The sequence below is a fragment of the Podarcis muralis genome, chromosome 7 (assembly GCF_964188315.1).
Source record: "Podarcis muralis chromosome 7, rPodMur119.hap1.1, whole genome shotgun sequence".
In the NCBI taxonomy this organism is placed as follows: domain Eukaryota; kingdom Metazoa; phylum Chordata; class Lepidosauria; order Squamata; family Lacertidae; genus Podarcis; species Podarcis muralis.
Genome location: NC_135661.1, coordinates 61,160,200 through 61,183,735, shown reverse-complemented (window position 1 = coordinate 61,183,735; position 23,536 = coordinate 61,160,200). Strand labels below are relative to the sequence as shown.

At 43.8% G+C, this 23,536-nt stretch overlaps 1 protein-coding gene across 2 annotated transcripts in view; it reads left to right on the top strand.

Moving 5' to 3' along the window:
• Positions 1 to 23,536, top strand: part of CSMD2 (CUB and Sushi multiple domains 2) — a 477,324-nt gene that overhangs the window by 410,853 nt on the left and 42,935 nt on the right. For both annotated transcript variants that reach the window (XM_028738980.2, XM_028738982.2), the window contains 10 exons: positions 1,162 to 1,350; positions 3,503 to 3,680; positions 4,229 to 4,374; positions 4,933 to 5,013; positions 5,931 to 6,044; positions 6,905 to 7,093; positions 9,246 to 9,392; positions 13,238 to 13,426; positions 19,911 to 20,096; positions 20,891 to 21,085. In XM_028738980.2, coding sequence (XP_028594813.2) covers positions 1,162 to 1,350; positions 3,503 to 3,680; positions 4,229 to 4,374; positions 4,933 to 5,013; positions 5,931 to 6,044; positions 6,905 to 7,093; positions 9,246 to 9,392; positions 13,238 to 13,426; positions 19,911 to 20,096; positions 20,891 to 21,085 — 1,614 coding nt within the window. The remainder of the gene's footprint in view (positions 1 to 1,161; positions 1,351 to 3,502; positions 3,681 to 4,228; positions 4,375 to 4,932; positions 5,014 to 5,930; positions 6,045 to 6,904; positions 7,094 to 9,245; positions 9,393 to 13,237; positions 13,427 to 19,910; positions 20,097 to 20,890; positions 21,086 to 23,536) is intronic.

Below are 23,536 nucleotides of genomic sequence, written 5' to 3'. Positions count from 1 at the left end.
TTAGAAGCACAGAAAGCTTTGGTGTCTGTCTACAAGTTTTTTAGAATTATTGTTGCTCCTTTCTAAAGAGCCACTACCCCAAACAGAAGCACCCACGCACACCCCAAAGAGACTGCAAACTAATTTTTTTGACACTGGGAGAGAAAACAGGGTAATAGAGAGGAAGGGGGAAAGATAATAAGGGGGAGATATATTTGAGCCTGGGGCACAGGTGGCACTGTGGGTTAAACCACAGAACCTAGGATTTGCCGATCAGAAGGTCGGCGGTTCGAATCCCTGTGACGGGGTGAGCTCCTGTTGCTCAGTCCCTGCTCCTGCCAACCTAGCAGTTCGAAAGCACGTCAAAGTGCAAGTAGATAAATAGGAACCGCTCTGGCAGGAAGGTAAACGGCGTTTCTGTGCGCTGCTCTGGTTCGCCAGAAGCAGCTTAGTCATGCTGGCCACATGACCTGGAAGCTGTACGCCGGCTCCCTCGGCCCATAGAGCGAGATGAGCGCCGCAACCCCAGAGTCGGTCACGACTGGACCTAATGGTCAGGGGTCCCTTTACCTTTTTATATTTGAGCCTATGCAGTGATATGTCTTAAAGCACGGATTTGATTGGGAGTAAGACCAGGGGATTTAAACCAAAGAGAAAAGGTGGGTCTTGAAAAGGGACTTAGGTTGCAGTCCAAACCTAAGATCTTCCAGGATGAGTGGAGTTTGTAATAAGTGGATCTTCCACTGAACCAGCTATTCAACCAGGGCTATGCCAACTGATGTCCCCCATCCAAGCTCACCAGAGATATACTGGTGTAAGTCCTCCATCCCAGCTCAGTTGAGGCAAGTCTCCAATAAAGGGCATTCCAGGGGAATACCAGGGGTGGGATGGGACAGTGGGGTGAGGAATGCATTCAGAGGGTACATGCTACCATAGATGACTTACTGTCTTCAGACACACTCAACCATTCACTGCATTATTAGCAAGGTTTCTTCTAGTGATATTAGTAAACTACAGAGCCATTGTAAGCGGAAGATGGTCCTTCAGCATCCCTGACACCAGAGACCCTGCCAAATAGACTGTGTGTCCCAGAGTTGCTTGTGCCCCGGATGCCTCTTACGAAGCCATACTAATAAATGCTTAACTTAAAATATGGCACCTCTTGTCTCATTTGATTTCCAGCTTATGAGCTACAGGAATGTCCTGACCCCGAGCCCTTTGCCAATGGCATTGTGAGAGGAGCCGGTTACAGTGTGGGCCAGTCCATCTCCTTTGAGTGTCTCCCTGGCTATCAGCTCATTGGCCACCCGGTATTGACCTGTCAACATGGAACCAATAGAAACTGGGACCACCCATTGCCCAGGTGTGAAGGTATGGCTTTATTGAGTCACTTCCCAAAAAGGAAAACACTAAGTAGAATAATAGAAGCATAAGCACACCGCCATACCCACCACTCCTGTCCCCCTCTTCCTCCTCCTCCTCCTTCTTCCTAATTGTTTAAACCAATTCATAACCAAGAACCCACACATTGACCACTAATATTGAAACGTATGTTGTAGGTATTTTCCCACATTTCTTTTGCTATTTTTGTGATATACATGTGACATGAGAAAACTTGGTATACTTATTTGTATAACATTATTCTTGTTTATAAAATCCAATTTTTAAAAAAGGAAATTCCTTGAGTGGGCACAAAGGAAGAAAGATATGTCTCTCCCCCTTCGCCAGCAACATTTTATCTCAGTATTTGACTACAAGCAGAGCCCTGCTGGATCAGGCTAGAAGACCATCTAGCCCAAAATCCAATCCTCACACTGGCTAACTAGACGCCTATGGAAAGCCCAGAAGCAGGACACAAAATATAGCCATCCTGACTATGAGACTTCTGATGTTCAAAGTGTGGAAAAACTCCGGTTTGTAGAAACAAGCTAGGTCATACCATGGTTTATGATCCCATCTCCTGTTACAAACCAGAGTTTCAACTAACCAGATTTTCACCCCATTTGAACAAAACCAAACATGCTGGTTGTCTTAAAAAAGGAAGTGGATCCTTCCAATCTTCTTCTTGTGGCCACACTGTGGAGGTGAGAGGAACAGAGAAAACACAAGCGTAAGGCTTGCTTCTGCTCATACACGTAACATTAAGCTATGGTTTAGCATCAAGTTGGGCCCTACCATTAGGCAGAGTCAGGTGGCAGATGCTGGGAGGGGGGCAGTAGTTGGTAAAGTATTAGAGGGTGAAATTTTGTGTTCCCTTGATCCTCTAAACTAACCTACTGCTTTCAGGTGTGGTAGAAATTGGCTTTCCAGTCACTGATGTAGAAGCAATATTCATCTGCCATCCCAATTGGCTTCTCTACATGACATGGAGTGGGCACCATCTTGATCTGGCCCTTGGGCAGCAAAATGCCTTGAGCTGACCTCGTTTCACATTACATCTGAAACAAGCCATTATATTTTTCTCCGAAATACGACTGCTGAACCCTTCCCCTCTCCCCTATGAAGGCAGCATTTCCTTCCTGATCTCTCTCCCTTCTTCTCCTTTTGGACACCCCCACCTCCATTAGGATGATTAGAGTGGAGTTTTATTGTTCTAAGTGAGCTTTTGCCTTTTCACATTCAATCAGCCATCAAAGTCTGAGCAGAACTAGGAGCCAAGCGGCAGTATAAATAAGGTGGAAGGAACAGGGCTTTGATCACCTTCTTGCTCTGTGCCTTTGACATCCATCTTGCTGTGCTGGAGTAGGTTTAATGACTAACTCCTTGCTGCTCCACTTGCTGAGAGATGGCTTTCCAGCAGTCAAACCCCATGGATTCGGGGATGGCTTGTCAGCACATGCTTCTCAACCACCCAGCGTGGGGGGCTGCCATGATTCCAAAACGCTGGCTTTATGAGCAACACATTCTTCGGACAATCTTTTGATTAAGGAACTTCAAGGAACTGCACAGGGACTTTGTCCCCCTCAGCCACTGGGATGACCATACTTCCCCTGTAAAGCTGGAGTGTCATACCTGGGATGGTGAACTATCCCTAAATATAGGGATATTCTGGGACACCCGTTTAACAAGGTTTAATGTTCTCCCTTCTTATTCATTAGAAGACAGATACAATGAAGCCCAATAACAATAGTGACAGCACTGAAATGGAATCTATCTTGCACCCCCCCTTTTTTTACTGTGGTTTCTCTCAAGGGGCTAGGAAAGGTCTAATCTATCCCATTATACAATCCCTTCCTAGCTGCTCTTTTGATCACTTTGCTTCAGTAAGTCTGCCACAGGGCAAGAGGCAAAGTTTTTGAATATGACTGTTCTTATTAGACGTGATCCTGACTAATGAGTTGAAAGTTCATGGAGAGAAAAGGTAGGTGATGTCGTACCAAAATCAGGCCACTCCTGATTTGGAAGGTTATTTATCTATAGAATTGTAGAGTTGGAAGGGCCCCTGGCGGTTGTCTCGTCCAACCCGCTGCGATGCAGGAATTTACTAGACTTCTTTTTCTCTTTCCTGTCAATCAACATGCAGTTCCTTGTGGAGGAAACATCACTGCACACAATGGCACTATCTACTCTCCAGGCTTTCCCAATCAGTATCCCAGTTCCCAGGACTGCACGTGGCTTCTTACGGTGTCGGCTGGATATGGCATCTACCTCAACTTCACCTTGCTGCAAACAGAGCCATATAATGACTTCATCACAGTCTGGTAAGAAGGACATGCAGACTGAGAAAGCCCAACAATGGTAACTCAACTTGATTAGAGGTCACATGAGTGTGGAAGAGTCAAAACCATGGTTGATGTGTTTCATCAACATAAGGATTTCTGCTTGTGCAGTGGAAACCCACACCCTGCACAAACTCCATGCCCTCCCCAAATCTGCTCTAGAGGTATAGAAGGAGGAAAAGGGCAGGAAGCCTGCATTATTGTGACCATGCACAGTTACAGTTCCCACATCCTCTTACCAGTAGATGATAGCACTTAGAAGGCCCTAATCCTGTTGATAGTCATTTAAACCTGCAATAAATAAGGCATCTGAAGCTTTTGGATGGGAGGCACAGGGACATAGCTATCAACTTTTCCCTTTTCTTGCAAGGAATCCTATTCAGAATAAGGGAATTTCCCTTAAAAAAGGGGGGGGGGAGTTGATAGCTATGCACAGGGAGCCAGCCTCTGATGCACAGCATTCTCACTTTCACCCATTTAGCTGCCGTGTGCTTCTTTTTTCCCCATTCATGTTTCTTATTTCTCTTTAGGGATGGTCCTCAACAGACAGCCCCACAACTGGGTGTTTTTACAGGAAACTCTGCTAAGAAAGCCACCCAAAGCTCTTCTAACCAGGTCCTCCTAAAATTCTACAGCGACGTGGCCAACGGAGGAGTCTTTGCGATTCACTATTACGGTCTGTACAGCTCACTGACATGCTGACATCTGCTATGATATATATGTCTTTTTAAACCATTGCATGCAACATTTGTCGGGCACAGTGTCATTTACATATTTATTTAAGCATTGATAAGGTGCATTCCTCATTGAAAAGTATCCGCGGCCAGAGCATACGAAAGCCCACCCTTTGCTAAACTTTATCAGCATGCCCAGTTGTCAGGGATGATGGGAATTATAATGCACCAAACGTCTGAGGGGCACAGGTTTCACATGCCTGGCATGGCTGGTTTCTATAGTGCTACAAACCTACTTTAAAAAAAAAATGTTTTGTCCTTGCACAGCAGCAGCAACAACAACAAAAAGATGAAGCAGGTTGCATTTGGAGGTGGGGATGGGTAGGATCTGTCTCAGGTAGGTTAGATGGAGATAGATCTTCAGACCTGTGGCTTCTGGTTTCCTGAGACAGATTTAAATGCTCACATTTATTGCCTTTAAACACAAAAGGCACATGCAAGTCCATATAGTTAGCAATCTGGAATTGTGACATATCTTGTTCATTCCCCTCTCTTCTCAGCCTATCAGCTTTCTAGATGCCAACCTCCAACCATGGTCCCCAATGCTGAGATCATCACAGAGAATGAGGATTACAACATAGGTATTGACTGCATGACTTGAATCCCTGGCACTTGCTCTGTGGTGTTTTCTGTATTTTCCTTAACAGAATACAATTCCCAGGATACTTGGGGGGGAAGACATGGCTGATATATGAGTGTTTTAAATGTACAGGGTGAATGTTGAATTTGTAATTAATTAACTCAGGCTGAGTTGCCTAGTTGCTGTCCTTGGTCCTGCAGACCAAGCTGACAGGTTTTTCAGCATGTCAGGTTGTGCTGAGAGTTGTTAGGCGACTCCATGATAGTGTTTTGCATGCAAAGTAAAAGTGATTTACACATTCGGACCATTCTAGCAAGCCAGGACTCACCCACCTCATTCAGCTGTTGATTTAGAACCAGGCTTGGGGGATGGATCTCCATCGTTGCAGCAGTGGCGGGATTTGGAAGATAAATGGGGCTGGGGTGGAAGCAAAGTGAGGGGAAACCTCACCAGACGAAGACACAGAGAGCAATGAGGCTTGGCTAGTGAATGTCTGGTTGCCACAGAGAGCTGGAGAAGCCATTGCAAAGTAGCTCAATAAATGTTACGTTGCTGCCTTTTGTGGCAGTACTCTCTAAGGGCACAACTGTGGCACAAGGATTTCTTGCATTAAAAAAGGTGAGGAAGCAATAACGCAGGAGGACTTTTTTGCTTGCAAAAATGTCTATATTAGGCAAAAATGCATGCCAGTATGTGGAGAAATTTGCACTAAAATGCTGGTGAATTTTCATGAGGACTGTTGTGGAAATGTAGAGAACTGAACTTAACACTGTAAAAACTAAGTGAAACCAGAATTTACAGACTTGTCCTTCAGTAAGTCATTCTGTCTAGTTTGAGCACAATCTGATTTTCTTCATTGGGGGATTTACCCCTTCTGCTGTTGAAATGCATTTTGAACTCCCTTGTCTCCTTCCCCAGGTGATATCATTAGGTATCGGTGTCTTCCTGGCTTCACCTTGGTTGGAAATGAGATCCTGACTTGCAGGCTTGGTACTCACCTCCAGTTTGAAGGGCCTCCCCCAACTTGTGAAGGTAAGTCTTTTAGAGGTTACTGTGGCTCTTGGAAGGGCCCTAGGGGAGACAGGAACTACCAGGCAGTAAATGGGGTTCGGTGGATTTTTTTGGTAAGTTTTAACATCTTTTCTAAGTGTACTAAAGGCAAAACAAACAACAACTATATTAAAACACATAAAAATATCAAAAGATACAGCAGTTATACAGAAGCTCGACAGAAGAGATGGATGATACCTTAATTACAGTGTTCTGAAAACTTGCAGCCTGATGTTCTCTTGTGGAAATTAGGAATAAAAAGAAATTTGGTATACACTATCCTTCCAAAGTAGGAGGGGCCCATGAAATAGTGATGGGAGAGACATTTGATTCAGATTGCACTAGGGATGAACCTAACTGATTAGCATTTTCCGAAGCAACATGCAAACCAAAATACAGCCGTCCTTCAAAATGTGAATTTCTCTGGATTTTGCAGTGCAGTTATTTAGCATAGTAATGTGTACAAAGCTGTATATAGTTGGATAAAGTGTGCATAAAAATGAATATGTACTTTATATACATTTGTGAAAACTAAATACAAAAAAAAAAATACTTGGGAAATTGCATTGCAAAATGTATATTAGGCAAAATTGCATACAAAAGGAGAAATCCACACTGAAGTGCTGATGAATTTTCATGAGCATTCCCCCACCCAAATATTTTATTGTTTTCAAAACTTGCTTTGCATACAGAATTCCCTTGTTCCAGTCTAGGTGGACCAAGGATTTGACTTTCTATGTCCCTATAAGCCCCTTGTAGGTATATTATCTGTCCTGCTGCTGCTTCTCTGTGGCATTGGCACAAAGTGATGTTCTGTGTTTGCTTTCTTTTGCACCAATCAGTTCATTGCCCAATGAATGAGGTCCGCACAGACTCCATGGGAGTGATCCTGAGTCCAACCTTCACAGGCAGCTACCCTCACTTTCAGACTTGCTCTTGGGTGGTCAAGGTGGAGCCAGAATACAACATCACCTTCACTGTCGAGTACTTCTTGAGTGAGAAGCAGTATGATGAGTTTGGCATCTTTGATGGTGAGTCAGCAGGATGATTGGGAAATTTTGAGCTGTTCAGGTCATTAAAAGAAAAATAACTTACAAAGTAGAAGGTATACAGCCTTATAAAATCGAAGAATTGTGTTGAGAGAATCGCTGGCAGAGGTGTGTGTTGCCTCTTTGTACTTTCTGATTTACAAGGCAAGCAGGGGTCCTTTGAGTAAGTCTTTCACATTCCTGAGTTGGATTGCACTGTTAACAAGGCATTTCAAGTTGGATCAGGGACTCCCTAAAGTCCCATGTTGCTCTGTGGACTTGGGTGCCCCCCCACCAAAAAAGCTACATTTTTAAAGTGACTGCTGCATTTATTATTATTATTATTATTATTTTAAAGCAAAACCAAGCTGACTAAGGAAATGATTGAGTAGGGAGGGAGCAGAGAGTTTGTGAGTGAAGGGCCACCCAGGATGTTTTGCTGCAAGATGCAAAACAGAAAATGCTGCATGCATTCACCTGCTGCTCACATGCATGCATATGCCGCAGCCTCCGCATGCACACACATGCCACCCACCCATGGCATGCAGGTGCACACCAGAAGAGGAGGAGGTGGTGGCGGTGGCTGACAAGTGCAGGAGATGGTAAGTGGCATTCTCGAAGGCTGGATCTGCCCTCTCTCAGCTGCCCAGAGCCTGCTATGCTGAGGCCACTGCCTCACCTTGCCTCATGGGCAGGCTGGCCCTGTGTGTCTTTCATTTTGACATATAGGTCTAATCTCAGTGAATTATTTTCCCAAGGCACTCCAATCACAGTGTTCTGGGGGAGGGAATAAAACTGCCATCTAAAATACCCAAGATCTTCACCAAAACCCATTGTCTTAGTCATGTCTAACCAAATGCTACACATAAGCAAAGATCTAACAGGCCTCAGCAAGATTCACAAACCAATTTTCCATCCTTTCTTATGAGCATCTGTGATTACTTCATTTTATTAAGACTAATTCTTAATAAAGATAAATCTCAGTGCCAATGTTTGCTATCAACCTAGTAATTCTCTATTGAGACAGCCTTTATGTATATATATATTGGTCAAGCTTTAGTTAGTCCTGGTTTGGGGCTTTTCAGGAAGCATCTGCCATGTCTCCCTTTTTCCCCCTCCTTACTCTTCTAGCTCAGTGAGATCATTTTGCAATACAGCCTTCTTATTTGAAAGTACTCAAAATTGTAAGCACATGAAGCAGCCTTATCCCCATTGGAAGGCCCTCCTAAAACATTCAGTCAATAGTGCTCTTGGTCACATTTCCCCTCTCTTTCTGACATTCCCCAGGCATAAGGTATATACAGTGGTACCTCAGGTTAAGTACTTAATTCGTTCTGGAGGTCCGTACTTAACCTGAAACTGTTCTTAACCTGAAGCACCACTTTAGCTAATGGGGCCTCCTGCTGCCGCCGTGCCGCTGGAGCCCAATTTCTGTACTCATCCTGAAGCAAAGTTCTTAACCTGAAGCACTATTTCTGGGTTAGCAGAGTGTGTAACCTGAAGCATATGTAACCTGAAGAGTATGTAACCCGAAGTACCACTGCAATGATTTCCTGCGCCTATGAGCCTACTGTACTTTATGCTATGCACAACATAATCACATCTGTGAAAGTGTGCTGTTTAAATAATAATAATAATAATCTCCAATTCTGTCACATTCCAGTCCTTTTTCCTCACCAATTTGCTGGGCTTAATCCACTCTGCAAATATCATCTAAATTACCAGCAATTTTTAGGTTCCCTAAAGAACGTTTGTAGTTCTGCCAAACTTGAGGATTCCCTCAAGCATGCTGATACCTTCCCCTTGCTTTTCAGTGGCCAGGTTTGGGCTTCAAATTTGTTGGCCCTCACCATATGAGCTTGCTATTAGAAGGAGAAATTAAACTAATTCATGGAGGAAGATGGGTCTATCAATCCGTATTAGCTATGGTAGCTAAGTGAAGCACCCACTTTTGGAGGCTTCCTACTCCTGAATACCAAGTCCTAGAGACAAACAAGAGGAGACAGCTGTTTCATTAGGTACAGTTTCTGAGCTTCAAGAGGCACTGACTGACCAAGGTTGAAACAAAATGCAGCTAAACTATATGCACCCATGGCTTGATGTGGAAGGGCTTATTATATATTATTATATTTTGTTTGTCTGATCTTTCTTCAAGGTCCTTCAGGCCACAGTCCATTATTGCTGTCCCTAAGTGGGAATTACTCTGCTCCCCTAACGGTAACCAGTTCTGGCAACAGAGTCTATCTCCACTGGTCCTCTGACCACGCCTATAGCAGAAAGGGCTTCAGAATCCGCTATTCAGGTTAGTAAATAGCAGGGATAGAAATGGCATGTGTATTGATGCATAAAGTAGTGATAACGAGCTGAGAAATTTATGCTCAGTTCTGTTTGGGGCTTTTTTGCAATCTGAAGTTATTAATAGAACTCCAGTATCCTGTTCTCGTGCACAAAAATAGCTCAACCCATTTTCTTTAGCTAAATGATTCCCCATGTAACTGAGACTGCAAATCCTATACATGCTGTCTTGAATAAACCTCGAGGCTGGATCACTACAATGTGCTCTGTGCGGGGCTGCCTTGGGCCTGGTTTGGATGCTCCAGCTGGTGCAAAATGCAGTGGCCAGAGGGAGGGGGGGCAGCACCTGGCCAATAACATGTTAAAGCATGGGTAGATAAACTAAGGCCCAGGGGCCGGATCCAGCCCAATTGCTTTCTAAATCCAGCCCGCGGATGGTCTAGGAATCAGCATGTTTTTACATGAGTAGAATGTGTCCTTTTATTTAAAATGCATCTCTGGGTTATTTGTGGGGCCTGCCTAGGGTTTTTACATGAGTAGAATGTGTGCTTTTATTTGAAATGCAGCTCTGGGTTATTTGTGGGGCACAGAAATTCATTCATTTCCCCCCCAAAATATAGTCCAGCCCCCCACAAGGTCTGAGGGACAGTGGACCGGCCCCATGCTGAAAAAGTTTGCTGACCCCTGTATTAAGGCATCCTTACTGACTGCCCATCTACCACCAAGCCCATCTTCAAAGCCAAGCATCCCCAAACTCGGAGCTTCAGATGTTTTGAGACTACAATTCCCATCATCCCTGACCACTGGTCCTGTTTAGCTAGGGATGATGGGAGTTGTAATCGCAAAACATCTGGAGGGCCGAGTTTGGGGATGCCCTTGTATTAATTTACAAATCCCTGAACAACTTAGGTCCAGGGTACCTTTGGGGCCACCTGAACCCTTATATCCCAGCTCAGGCGCCTGGATCAAGCCTGACGTAATGTGTTTATGGGATGGGAGCTATTACTGTAGTTAGTTTGTTTTTATTATTATGTATTTTGTGTTCTCATTTTGAAATTTTGTGTTACGAAACACTCTGTGATCTTCAGATGAAGGTCAGCATACAATTTCAATATTTTTAAAAAAACACCTCTGAGAATTATGGCTCGTTGGGGGGAATAGGTGGTTTCTCAGCCATTCCCAGTACCCTGAACAAACTACAGTTCTCAAAATTGTTTGGGGGGAAGTCATGGCTTTTTAAAGTGGCTATATAGTGCTTTAAATATGTGGTGTGAGTATGGTCCCACTCTCGTTGTTTACAGGTTATTATAAGCCTGTTGTATATTTTAAGATCCTACATTTTCTTGTTATCAAACTTGGGGCCACTTTCTGCCTCTTATCCCCCCTTCCTCTGCTTTGAGCCTTTGAGGTGCACAGAAATACTCTGTTTGGGACTCTAAATGGCAGCCAGGAGATGAAAAGTAACACACAGCAATCTCGGAGGAACAAAGCTTCTGTGTTCATTCAGCAACGCAACCAAAACATAATTTCTGCCAATTAAATATTAATTCATTCATTTATGGAATAACAGTATTAACTTATTTATGACACATTTATATGTGTCCCTGTCCCGAGTTTGATTGCTTTTCATTAAGTAATTAAAATATGCTTCATTCCAAGACTGGCTTGCTTAATTTTAAAGGGACTCTTTGCCAAACACCCGGTAATTGCTTTTATACAGGCGGAGTAATTAAACTTCATATGAAACCAAGACCAGTGTAAAAAACACCCACATTGAAAATGTTAATGGTAAAACTAGCTGCTGTTTCTCTTTTGGGAAATCCAATTCCTTTCCTTTCCTTTCCTTTTTAATTGGCAATTTATCATGGCATTTCACCCCTCCCCCACAACACAACACAACACAACACAGAGGCACAAAAGCAAATTCAAGCAGAAATATATTGGATGCCATCTCAGGCCTGTTTATGTTATATAGCTGTGTCTGTTCTAATATTGCCTTTCTAGAATGGGGCTGGGAACATTTATTTCCGTCCGATGGCCACATTCTCTTTGGGGAGCCACATACCATAGGTGGTCAAGGTCAAAGGTAAAAATGGGCACAGCAACAGATGCCCATTGTACAGTAGGCTAGATTCCATGCACATAAACCCTCTCCAGTAGAAACTGGTGCATGAATGAAAAAGGGGTTGCCCTCAGGATGCCCTTAACCTAAGTCCCTTCCCTGCCATTTTACTTATAACCAGCCAGGAGGTGGCTCTGCCTGTCAGACACTATTATGCCTCTCTGTCCCCCATCCAAGCAAGCAAGAGGCGTTATCATAATTCGAGAGCAGATTCCTACCAGGCAAAAGCACTCAAGAAAGGGGGTGAAGGCAGTGAGGGGTCTGGCCTGAGAAGAGAATGTGTGGTGGGGAAGGGCCTGTGGCCTGGACAGAGTCCCTAGGGAAAGATGGAGAGGCTGGAGGGTCACATTTGGCCTCTGGGCTTGAGGTTTCCCACCCCTGTTCTGGACCTTTTGCCAGGCACTAGTTGTTGAAGCTAATAACTACCATAAATACTAGCTAGCAAACCAGTACATTTCTCATTTCCTTCTCCTTTCTCTTCCTCTCATTGCGGTGTTTGTTGAAACAAACAATGAAGCCCAAGCTACATGTTACAGGGAGATGTGCTGGGAGAAGTGAAAATCAGAAATCAACTAATTATAATGCGGAAAGATGTATCCCATATTCCACCTCTCTTCATACTCCACACCTTTTCCCTTCCTTACATTGCACCAGCCCAGATTAATCTGGTGGCCTTAACATACACTTTTGACTTCCTTGCTCCAAAATGTTCAGCATACATCTCAAAGGCGGCAAATCTTTCTCAGCCCTCGTTCTTCATGGGATGGAGGGATGGGACACACCAGTGGTAGGTGGGGCCAGGGCAAAAAAAAAGAGCAGATCAAGGAATGTGACATACCTTTGTGCAATGAGCTACATTTCAGCCATGCAAAAATCAAAGGTTTCGCCAGACCCACATCAATCTTTCCATCCTCCATCAAGGCATGATGTAAGAGGCATGATCAGAGTTCAAGGACACATTCCATCCAGGGAAAAGAAGTCACTGAGGGCTAATTAGAGAGGTCTAGAGAGCTGCATTTAGCCCCCAGACCAGAGGATCTCCTCTACATTTCCCTAACATTTATAATAAATGTTCAGCCGCAGTTGTAATTTGTGCTGCCACACTTCCTAACATCATTGCATTGTTGATACAGATGCCAGATATCCGCATTATTATTTTTTACTGTTTTTATGGTTGATACAGTGACTTTAATTGCTTGAATTTAATGGTCTGAGCAGTTGTTAATTTTATTTTTATTACCTCTTGTAAACAAGCTGGGGGTTCCTTTCAGACTGGAGGGTGGGGCAGAAATAAATACATATCCGGATGTGTTGGGCACAGTTCAGTGACAAGCAATCAAGATACTAAAGGGCTTTGAAAACTAAACTAAAGAAATTGTTCTGGACAACACAGACAGTTGTGTGTGTTCCAAGGGTTCAGGGGGTTGTGTGACCACATGAGCTATGCCATTCCCTGCCCCCAAGGCATCCAGTGACCACACCCTCTGCCATCAGCATGTTTGGCAACCATCAAAAGAAGATCTATGTGTGTACCAATGTACAGAGACCTTTCACACACCAGCTGAATACATAGGAGGCAGGGCCAGCCTGTGATATTTTTTCAGTGCCTGTAGGTGGGGTCATCTGAACCCAGCTTCTGTGTAGCAATATTTATGTATATGTGAGCAAAAGCAATTCATATTTTTCTCACACTCTTGTGGGTGTGTTTTCTTCCTTTCCCCCTTGTCTAGCCCCTTATTGCAGCCTCCCTCCACCTCCTCTCCACGGTTCCATCCTCAGCCACACTGGTTTGCAGCCAGGAAGCACCATCCAGTTCGGTTGTGATGTCGGCTACCGCCTTGTGGGTCACAGCTTTGCGACGTGTTCAAGGCACCCACAGGGTTACTTCCACTGGAATGAAGCCATTCCTCTGTGCCAAGGTAGGCAAGGGAGAAGCTGTGAAATGAACACATTATTTCTATTGTTTATTTAAGCTTATGATTTACCCTGCTCTACATATATTTTTGGAGTGGGGGAAAATGGACTGTTATATTGCATAAATTAGAGGTCTGAAACACAAGTGTTATCTTTTTGAAGGTGTCCAAAGGTTCACGACCACATCTATTTTTCTTGGACTTGCAATTCAAGCAAAATGATGGTGTTCACTTTTCATCTTCCCATTTTTTTCTTCTTGTTGCAATATTGTTATTAATATTCTGCTCTTACACTCCAAGTGGCCACCTACCCAGGGGATCCTTCAGATCTACAGCTGCTTAGCTTCAGCACTGATCCAGCCTCAGATGATATGAGACCATTCGCTTTGGCCTACTGTCCCATTTTCTCTGCCACAATTGCTGTGTTTGTGTGTAACACTAAGCCATGATTTGTTTAAGTTGTGGTTTGTTTAGTCATGGGTTAATAATGAGTTGTCCTAAAGGTGACTAAGCAAGACATGGTTTCTTCTCTGAAGCTTGGCTTGTTCTTGCTCCATGCTTTTATAGTTTAATGACCATTTGGGGTGGGGTCGCCAAACAAGCCATGTTTAAGGAAATGTCCTGGGTTCACATGTAACACTAAGCTATAGTTAAAACAAACCCTGGTTCATAAGCCTCCAACAAACTATGGCTTCAGCTTGTGGTTTGTTGACAGTAAACAAACCATAGTTAAGCTACTGGATAGGGTCCAGAAGATCAAACAAATCTTGGTTTAATAAACCATGGTTTGGCTAACTAAACTTAAGGCCGGAAGTAAAAAAAACAACAACAACCAGGAGACAGGAGAGTGATATTTTTCAAGGCTGTCCCAAGTTCTCACTAGTCCCTCAAGTTACAATCCCAATCTAAAGCAAACTTGGATTGTTTTCCTCACATGAAACATTTTGAGGGAAGCCCCCCAAAAGGAGCAATCAGCCTAATGGAATTTTCCAGGAGGAAGAAAGATCCAACCACCTCTCAGTCATCCGCAGCTTCCCCCAGCCCCCTAAATGAGAGTCAAAGTGAATTTGAAAGTTCCTCCTTGAGCAAAATCTACAGGGAAGTTCAAGGGAATTCAAAAAGAGTTTCTGCTAGATCAGCAAAATCCATTGTCACACAAGAACAACTGGATTATCAGATCTTTAATCAAGTGTTTCTGCCTAAACATCCACCAGTAGTCTAAGTAGGGCATCGCTGCAAGAATCTTACAGTACCTCCTTCTCACTGAAAAAGGAGAGAGCCCAGTCTAACAGAAGTGGGATGAAAGCAGCTAGTTTTGAGTGGAGCAGCAGAATTGGGTGGTGCGGCCTACTCAGCACTAGGCTGGGGTTACCATGGTAACTGCAACTCTTTCAAATCCCACTGGGAACAACATGTTAAAAACCCACCAGTGCGAGCACATCTCCACCTGTGAAAGCAGGAATTAATTATCAGTGTCTTCTGAAATGAAGAGCCAGCTGATTTTTAGCTGCTGGAACCCAGGGCAGCCAAGTGATAATGTGCAGCAATTATCATCCCACCATCCCCAAAGCACTGACTGCCCTGAAAGGGCATATTCCATTGAATAATTCCAGCTCCTGAGACGTTATAAAAAGATTTTTTAAAAAAATCAAGTGGCAACATGTGCCGCTTTTGGGGAATGAAGAAAGTTCCAGCTGAGCTTCCTACAGCTATAGTTCATACAGCAGCACATGAAATATCAGAGAGAAAATTATTATTATTATTATTATCAGACTAGGTCAAGCTGTTGCCAGTGGTCACTTTTGCTGCTTACTGAAAACTCTTTTCAGGTTTCTCTGGACTTGTGATTTACCTTGTCAGTTTTGCTGTGAAGTGTGTATTTCACTGTCACATCACAGTAAAGTCATAAGGCATTGCATTTGTTTGTGGCTAAATGATCTACATGCAAAGAATGTGTGGGATTTGATGTGAGTGAATGTGCTGTCTTGGAGGAAGGAAGGAAGGAAGGAAGGAAGGAAGGAAGGAAGGAAGGAAGGAAGGAAGGAAGGAAGGAAGGAAGGTTGTTCTGTCACCAGCCAACTTGCTTTCTGGGGTAGCCATGGAGGGAAAAAAGTTCCTTTCCCCAGAACCAGCATGAAAACACAGGTGGACTACTATCCCTCTTCCAAGGAGGACTGAGTTTCCCCTCTGCCATAGCCAGCATGCTGGCTACTAGCCTCTTGGTGGGCTAGTAATTTGCAGGCTTCTTTCCAAGTCTCTATCAATTGCTACATTTAAAAAACCATTTCAAAATATGTATTTAAATGTGTATTTTCTCTCAAAATACGTATTTATATGTGATGGGCCTCTTCTTCTTCTTTGGCGATCACTCATAGCCGAGTAAGATTGCCTTCCATAAACACAGTTTTAACAATGAGTCCATAAGTGACTGTGGAGGCCAAATCTGGATCCACATGTCCTTCCACAGTGGGGACCCAAAGCAACTACTCTATTCTGATGGGCCTCAGCCTCCCCAGAGCCTGATGCCTTCCATCATATCTGACCATTGGCCATGCTGACTGGGGCTGATGGAAGATGGAGTCCAACAACCTCTGGAGGGCTCCAGGTTTGAAAGCAGGTTGATGTAGCCCAAGGAACAAATAGACACCACTTGCCATGGAATAGAAATTCATGCACTCTCAGTGTTGAATAGACAGAAACCATTCCCATTTTTCTTTTGAGAGTCAATGTGCTTCATTCTGGTGTGGAGTAGGATCAGTGAGGGCTGAGCTCCTTGACTCCGTGGAGCCTGAATTATCTATTTAACCCACACTTGGTTTGAAATGAGCCAAGAGGAGCTGCCTGCCGCCAGCCAGCCCACTTACCCTTCCTAGCAGTTCCCTTATGTCTTTTTCAAGAGCTTACACTGCACATGGAAAAGTAGTTGAAACATGGAAAACATAGAAGCCAATGCCTCCTGACTCAACAACCTTCTCTGTTCTTTTGGAGTTTGCTAGTGGCTTATTGGCACTTTCAAATCTATGTCCTGATTCCTGATTCATTTCCTTAGCACATCACAGTTAAAAATACCACTATGCCAGCAGGTGTCTCCCAGTTGAAGACTGTAGGATCTCTTTCCAAGGAAAATACCCACTCTAGCTTCTCCCCTCAAAAATCCATATATTTTGGTTTGCTTTTACACCAGTCCTGGAGAGCAGTACTCTCTGCTGGGTATCGTGGAGGAGCAGATGGGAAATTTATTACCATCCTGAAAAACCAGGTTTCTCTGCTGCATGTAAACAAAGACTCATCATACCACATTCTGCCAAATTTTGCAAACTGGGATGTCATTTTGATGCCAAAGGGGTGCCTCCACCTTCTCTGACGAACCAGTAGCAGAGTCTATTTCTGCCTGACCATCTGTGGTAGAAGTGAAGTGGATGGAAGTCAAGGGCCGCCTTTAGTGGCTTAATGAACTTTTTGGTGAGCTGCAGCTGGTCTGGACAGGCCTGGGCTCAGACTAACTAGGTTGTATATTGACATAGAATTAGTGGAGATCATCCAACTGGAAGCTATGCAGGGCAATAGAAGCAAGCATGCCAGATGTTAAAAGATGGTTAATTAAAGTGTGGAATATCACAGTTATGGAGCAGATAACTCAAGAGGGGCCAAAATGTCTGCAGTCAAGTAAAATTGTGATCATTCATTCTGACTTTTGGTGGGGTGGGGGAGCGGGGAATGGTTTGGAATTCAGATTTCAGAACACCGTTGCAGGGTGTGTGTTTTTTTAAAAAAAGAAAAAGCATTTGGGCTGCTGTAACAACTTGAGGAAAGCCTTTATTATAACAAGCTAATAGCATTCTCATTCTCTCTGTCTGTCTCTCTCTCTATATATAATGCACCACAATATTTATACCATTTATATATCTAAAGCATTTTACCTTTGCTCTTAAGGTGAAAATGTGCTTTCCAAAGCCGCTTACAAATATCAGTGATAAGACAGCCCATGCCCTCAGGGACTGGAAGGGAGGAGGAAAAAGGGGGGGAAAGAGGGGGGAAGGGGGGGAGAGAAGGAAAAGCAAGCTCAGGCACTAGTTCCTAGTTATGAAGTTCAAGCTGAGAGACCAAGCTGAGCATCATCATCCTGATAGTTTTGCATTATGGTTTCATGTATCTATATTAAACAGCATACACAAATACCTGGGCTGTCCACTTATACAGATATTTGCATGTAGTGTTCAACATCTGTAGAGCTTGTGTACAGAAAGGAATAAGGGTGTGTGTTGATGGCCCCTGACTTCGGCCAGTGCTGTTAGGGATGGGGGAGAAATTTGATACAGTTTGCATTTAAAAGCTTCTTTAATTCATGCCAATCAGCTGCCCTTGCATGAATAACAAAGTGGTCTGCTGCAATTTGGGCTTCAAGCTTTAACTGAAGGATATATGTTCCAAGTCTGGGTTCAGGTACAGCCACCACCCCCACCATCCAGCCCTGACACTAGTGTTTCCTAGATTTATACAGATGGGGCAAATTGTCCTTCTGCCTGCTGAGCAGATGGGCTGAGGGACAACATAAGCTGTCTACTGTGTGAGCTTTGAGCAGATATTTCAGAACATAGAAAGCTGCCATATGCTGAGTCTGACCACTGGTCCATCTAGCTCAGAATTGTCTACACTAACCTCTCCATGATTTCAGACAAGAGGTGCCCTTGGGTATTGAACCTAAGACCTTCTGCATGCAAAACAGATGCTGTACCACTGAGCTACAGCCCTTTGCCTGGGCCAGCTCCACAGTTGTCCTGCCCTGCAATCGGAAAATGGCCCTCATGTTTTGCATGGACAGGATGTACAAAATGAGTATCTAAAAAAGAGAGAGAAAAGAGTCTGTGTGCAGAAGTCCAGAAGAATCAGGCAGAAAAGTTATTTGAAAGAAAAGAAAAGGAATAGACTGTATGGGGAGGTGGGGATAAGCTGCATACCAGGCCCTCCTGATTGTTTTGATCAGATAACACCTGAAGGTTAAAGAGATTACAGCACTGGAGCTGGAAGGGGCAAGGATTCCCAGGCGCCTGTTGCTGTGCTTGCTGCTGTTCCTGCTGCTGCTGTGTGAAATTGGTATTCATCACAAGCAGCCGTCTAGACGCCTGGCCTTGCCAAAGGATTTGCTGAGCTCCTTAGTGGCTCAGATGACATGCACACAATTATCATTGCAAAGCCAGAATGCGACTGATGACCCTTGTGCTGGCCAGTGAAATCCGTTTGTGCAGGCCTCTCCCCCCCCCCCTTATCCCAGCTGCCACTTCATTTCATCCTAAGTTTAAACAGCTCTCATTCTCCTTATGCCAAGGAAGAGTGGGGCATTTGGCACTGTTTCAAGTGGATGGGGTAGTTCTAGGGGCCCCACTGTAGGGAATGAGACCCCAGGGGTGAAAACACTGTGCTTTATTTCAACCTGGTCAGAGACGCAGTTTGGCACACATACACATGCATGCATTTGTGCACACATGTACACAGCCTGGGAACCTCAATGCCACTCATCTGGAGGTTTAACCCAGGGCAGAAAACCCCAGCTAGCATCCCTCACCCCCATAGCTATGGCACTGTGAGATCCTTACAGTGTACTTGTGTCATTCGCTACCTATATGACACTCCCCACTGAGGCGCTTATGAGAATTCTTCCCCAGATGTCCATTCCTGTCTACTGTCTGTTGTCCATTTGAACTCGGTCTGGATTTTTGTGTCATGTGCTTGAACTCTCTTTTTTGCCTTCATTTTCCTTTGAGACCAGATACTTAAGCATCATACAACCAGGTGTAGTTCTGCCAACGCCACTTCCAGATCTAGAATAGGACAGATCTCCTTTCACTTCATTTTGGGCATTTGGATGTGGGTTTGGGGGGGCAGGGGAAACCCACAAAGCAAAATTAAAGAATGGGGCAAAATGATTTGGGCAGCAATAGGACTAGGGTGGGAATTAATTTCAGCTTGTTTTTACAGGTGGACCTACTTAATTCATACTTTCCTTGTTTAAAGGGAGAGACTTGTAATTATGGAGAGTTCCTTTTTTCCTTTCGAAAAAGAAAAGAAGAAAGAAAATCTAAAGAAGCTCGTTCTGCACTGCAGCTGCAAGTTCCTTCTTCCCCCGACCCCCCAAATTGTTTCATGGTTGAATCATGACCAACACAGCTGCCCCCTAATTTTTATTCGCCTGCAAATAAGGTGCTGAAGTGGGGCCAGCTGTCTCAGACCCCACCCCTTTCTTTGGAACCACTGCTTAATCATTGGTCAAAGTTGTTGGGGAGGCAAGGAGAAGGAGTGGATTATCTCTAGCACTTGCATTGATCTATATTTTTATTCCAAATTTTGCAATCATAGCATTGCTGCTTCATGTGCTTCTGGGGTGGGAGGTTGTGGATAGGCAAGAAGGGCTACTTTTGGAATAATCCAATTAGAGAAGCAAAAAACTCATGTAAGGTGCAAATGATGGCACAGCTCACCATTTCCTTCCCAGCCCTTTCCTGCGGAGTTCCCAAAGCGCCAAAGAATGGGGTCGTTTTTGGCAAGGAATATACAGTGGGCACCAAAGCAGTCTTCCAGTGCAAGCAGGGTTTCCACCTTCAAGCCCAGGAAGCATCCAGCATTGAGTGCCTGACAAACGGGCAGTGGAGTAATGGCAATAACCCTCTTCCATGCGTGGGTAAGTCCCCTTTTATGTAATGTTTCCCTTTTGAGAGTTATATGTTTGTTGAACTAAACATCTGGCATTATTTAAGAAGAATACAAGAGCTCTGGTGAATCAGACAAACGGTCTGTGTAGTTCAACATTCTGTTTCCATCAATGGCCAGTCATTCCTCTGGGAAGACTTGAAGAAGGACATGAGAGCATAAACCTTCCTTTGTAGTCTGTTCCTATCATCTGGTGCTCAAGAATAAGGAGATTCCCTTTTCAGTTTGCACGGCTAATTACCTCTGATAGACCTACCCTTCCTTGCCATTTGTCCTCCTCAGCATCTGGTCTGGATGTATATTTCCTCCAATCACAGAGTTTCCAATAAGCTATTCATCCATTTAGCTATTTCATTTTCCATGTTTGTTTGTTTGTTTGTTTAGAACTTAAAAGGAAACAAACCCAAACTTCAGACAGAAAAAGGTTCCCAGTGCATCTTACAAACCATTAAACAATGACAAACTATCTAGTGTCACATGGATAGCATTAAATGGTTGGAATGAGGGTGCAGTATCCTAATTGTGATGTGTTGCCTTTTGCTCCCTCCAAGCATCCCTCTCTGTGACCAACTCACAACCACTTTAATGCATTGCCAAATATTTGAGCTCAGTAACAGTGGCAGATCAACCATTTTGCCTTACTTGTAAGCTTCATCAGGTCACAATACTGGTCAATGTTCAGCTGTGGTGGTGGGTCTTTGGTCTGGTTTCTTGCAGGTAATTTTGTTAATTTTGTTTTCTTCTCTTTCCATGGCTGGTGCTCAGCGGTTAGCTGCCCTGATATTGGCAGCATTGCTGTGGAGCATGGTAGATGGAGGCTGATCTACGAGACCCAGTACCAGTACAATGCACAACTAATGTTGATCTGTGACCCCGGATACTACTACACAGGTTACCGTGTCATCCACTGTCAAGCCAATGAAACCTGGAGCATAAAAGAGCCCAAGCCAACCTGCAGAAGTAAGCTAGCTGCCACCTTGGCATTTTAGCTGCTCAGAAATGAAAAGATAAATACGCTGAGGGATGGACAAATATGCTGCAATGTGTTCCAATATTCATTTGCACTTTCATCTGGTATATTCTGTTTTGCAGCAAATAGTTGATCTCACTCAGGTGTTCCATTTCATTCACTAATGCAGAAATATATGTTATGTAACACACAACAGATATTCATATTTCATGGAATCATGGAACTGTAGAGTTGGAAGGGACCCCAAGGGTCATCAAGTTCAATGTCTTGTAATGCAGGAATCTCAACTAAAGCACCCATGACAGATTGCCATCTAACCTCTGCTTAAAAACCTCCCATGGGAACCCATTCCACTTTCAAACAGCTTTTACTGTCAGAAAGTTCTTCTGGATCGCCTTTCTTATAACTTGAATCCATTGTATTGTGTCCTACCCTCCAGAGCTTGTTCCATTTTCCATGTGACAGCCCTTAAGATATTTGAAGACAGCTATCATTTCTCCTCTCTCATCTATTCCTCATAAGACTAGATTTCCAGACCCTTGAACATATTGGTTGCCCTTCTCTGAACACATTCCAGCTTGTCAATATCCTTCTTAAATTGTAGAGCCCAGAGCCACAATTATTCCATGTGTGGTCTGGCCAAGGCAGAATAGAGCAGAAATATTACTTCCCTTTCAGCCATCAATAGATATCTGCAAATCAATTATCACCCCTCCATGTTCCCTTTCATAGTTAATGACCGTGAAACCTAACCGTGTCTAGTCAGAAATAAGCCTCTTTGATTCAGTGATGCTTACTCCCAGGTAAGTGAGGTTAATATTGTAGCCACTCTCTCTACCTTAGTTTAACAATCTCATTCCCCTCACTCAGGCATCAGGGAAGGATGGGGGGGGGGGGAGAAGAAAAGGAGAAGTTTAATTTTAAAATGAGTTTTTAGAATGAGCAGTCAAATTCAGATGGTTCTCCCCACTTTGACAAACAGGCTAGGACTTTGAGGAGCAGAGATAAAATCTACAGGTAACAAGGGATAATTTATTTTCATATGTAAAGAACAATAATGAGCGAAATTCACAATAAGAAGCAGAAAAAAGACCGTCATCCCAACCCCACTTACCTGGGAGTACGCGTCACTAAATTCAATGGAATTTATTGCTGAGGAGACATGCTTAGGAGTGCAGTCTTAAGTGCACATCAGCTGCTTTTGGCAGCAACCTTCAGAAACTGGAAGAGTGTAAATAACATGCATTGCAAATTAGTTTAAATATCTATTTACCTGTAGGCCTAGCAGGGGTTTCTAATACAGCCCACAGTGTCATTTCCCCCCAAATCACCCCCAGCTACTCCATGATATATCCTAGGTGGGGCAAGGAAAATTGGTGGCTGCAAAGGAATAATCAGGACCCCTGAAGTGCACTCCTGGTTGTTCCTTGGCAAGCAAGATGTGCTGTCAGTACTGAACAGTTACTTGACACATACAGCAAATCCTTTGCCTGCATGGCTGGATTGCATACAGGCAAAGAAAGCAGCAGCCATTGAGTATCTGATCAGCAGTTGCTGCAAACCCCACTTCATTTGCCCCTGCAGTTTGATTTCAAACCACACAGACAAAAGAAGCATAAGAGAAACACTTCCTTTGCCTGTGCAGTTTGAAAGCAACCTCCCTGCTTTCATTTGTCTGCACAATTTGATTTCAAACCACAAGAGCAAAGGAGAATGCTTCACCTGTCATTGTGATGCTCTGCCCACATGTCAAACTAGCCCATAGGAATTGGGAGAGGTCTGGATTAAGCCTGCTGGGCAGATCCAGTTCCCATTCCTGTTCTAAGCAATAATTCTTGGAGTGGTTGGTCAAGCTGGAGTTCCTGAGCAATTGCATAAGTGAGAACAAGCATTGACCATTCAGAGCAACTTTCATTTTATAGACAGATATCCCCACACACACACACACACACACACACACACACCTGCCTTTCACAGTGATCCATGTTTGGGCAAGGGATGCCTTTCATTGCTGACAGAACTGGTCACTAAAAGCGCCCCAGCTCAGTCTTCTATAAGCACTGCTTTTAAAAACAAATCAGAGGGTCTAGTCTGTCACTCACACCAAGCTAACAAGAGCAGAAGCTGTGACAGCTGTCTTGTAAGCCCTGACAAAAGTGTTGTGTTTTAAGCTCAGCATTTATGAAAAGTGTTGTCATCCCCTCTCCCCGCTGCCCTCCCGTTAAAAAAAAATGGCTTCACACACACACACACACACACACACACACACACACACACACATATATATATGAGAACATTTTCTCACTTTTGCAAGGACACATACTGTACTGCATAGCTCTTCTAGCTTCCCCATTTTGTGGTGGGATAAATGAAGCCAAACCAAACTGTCAAGTAGAAATTGCTACTTAAATTAAAAAATCAGTTTACTATCCCAATCCCCA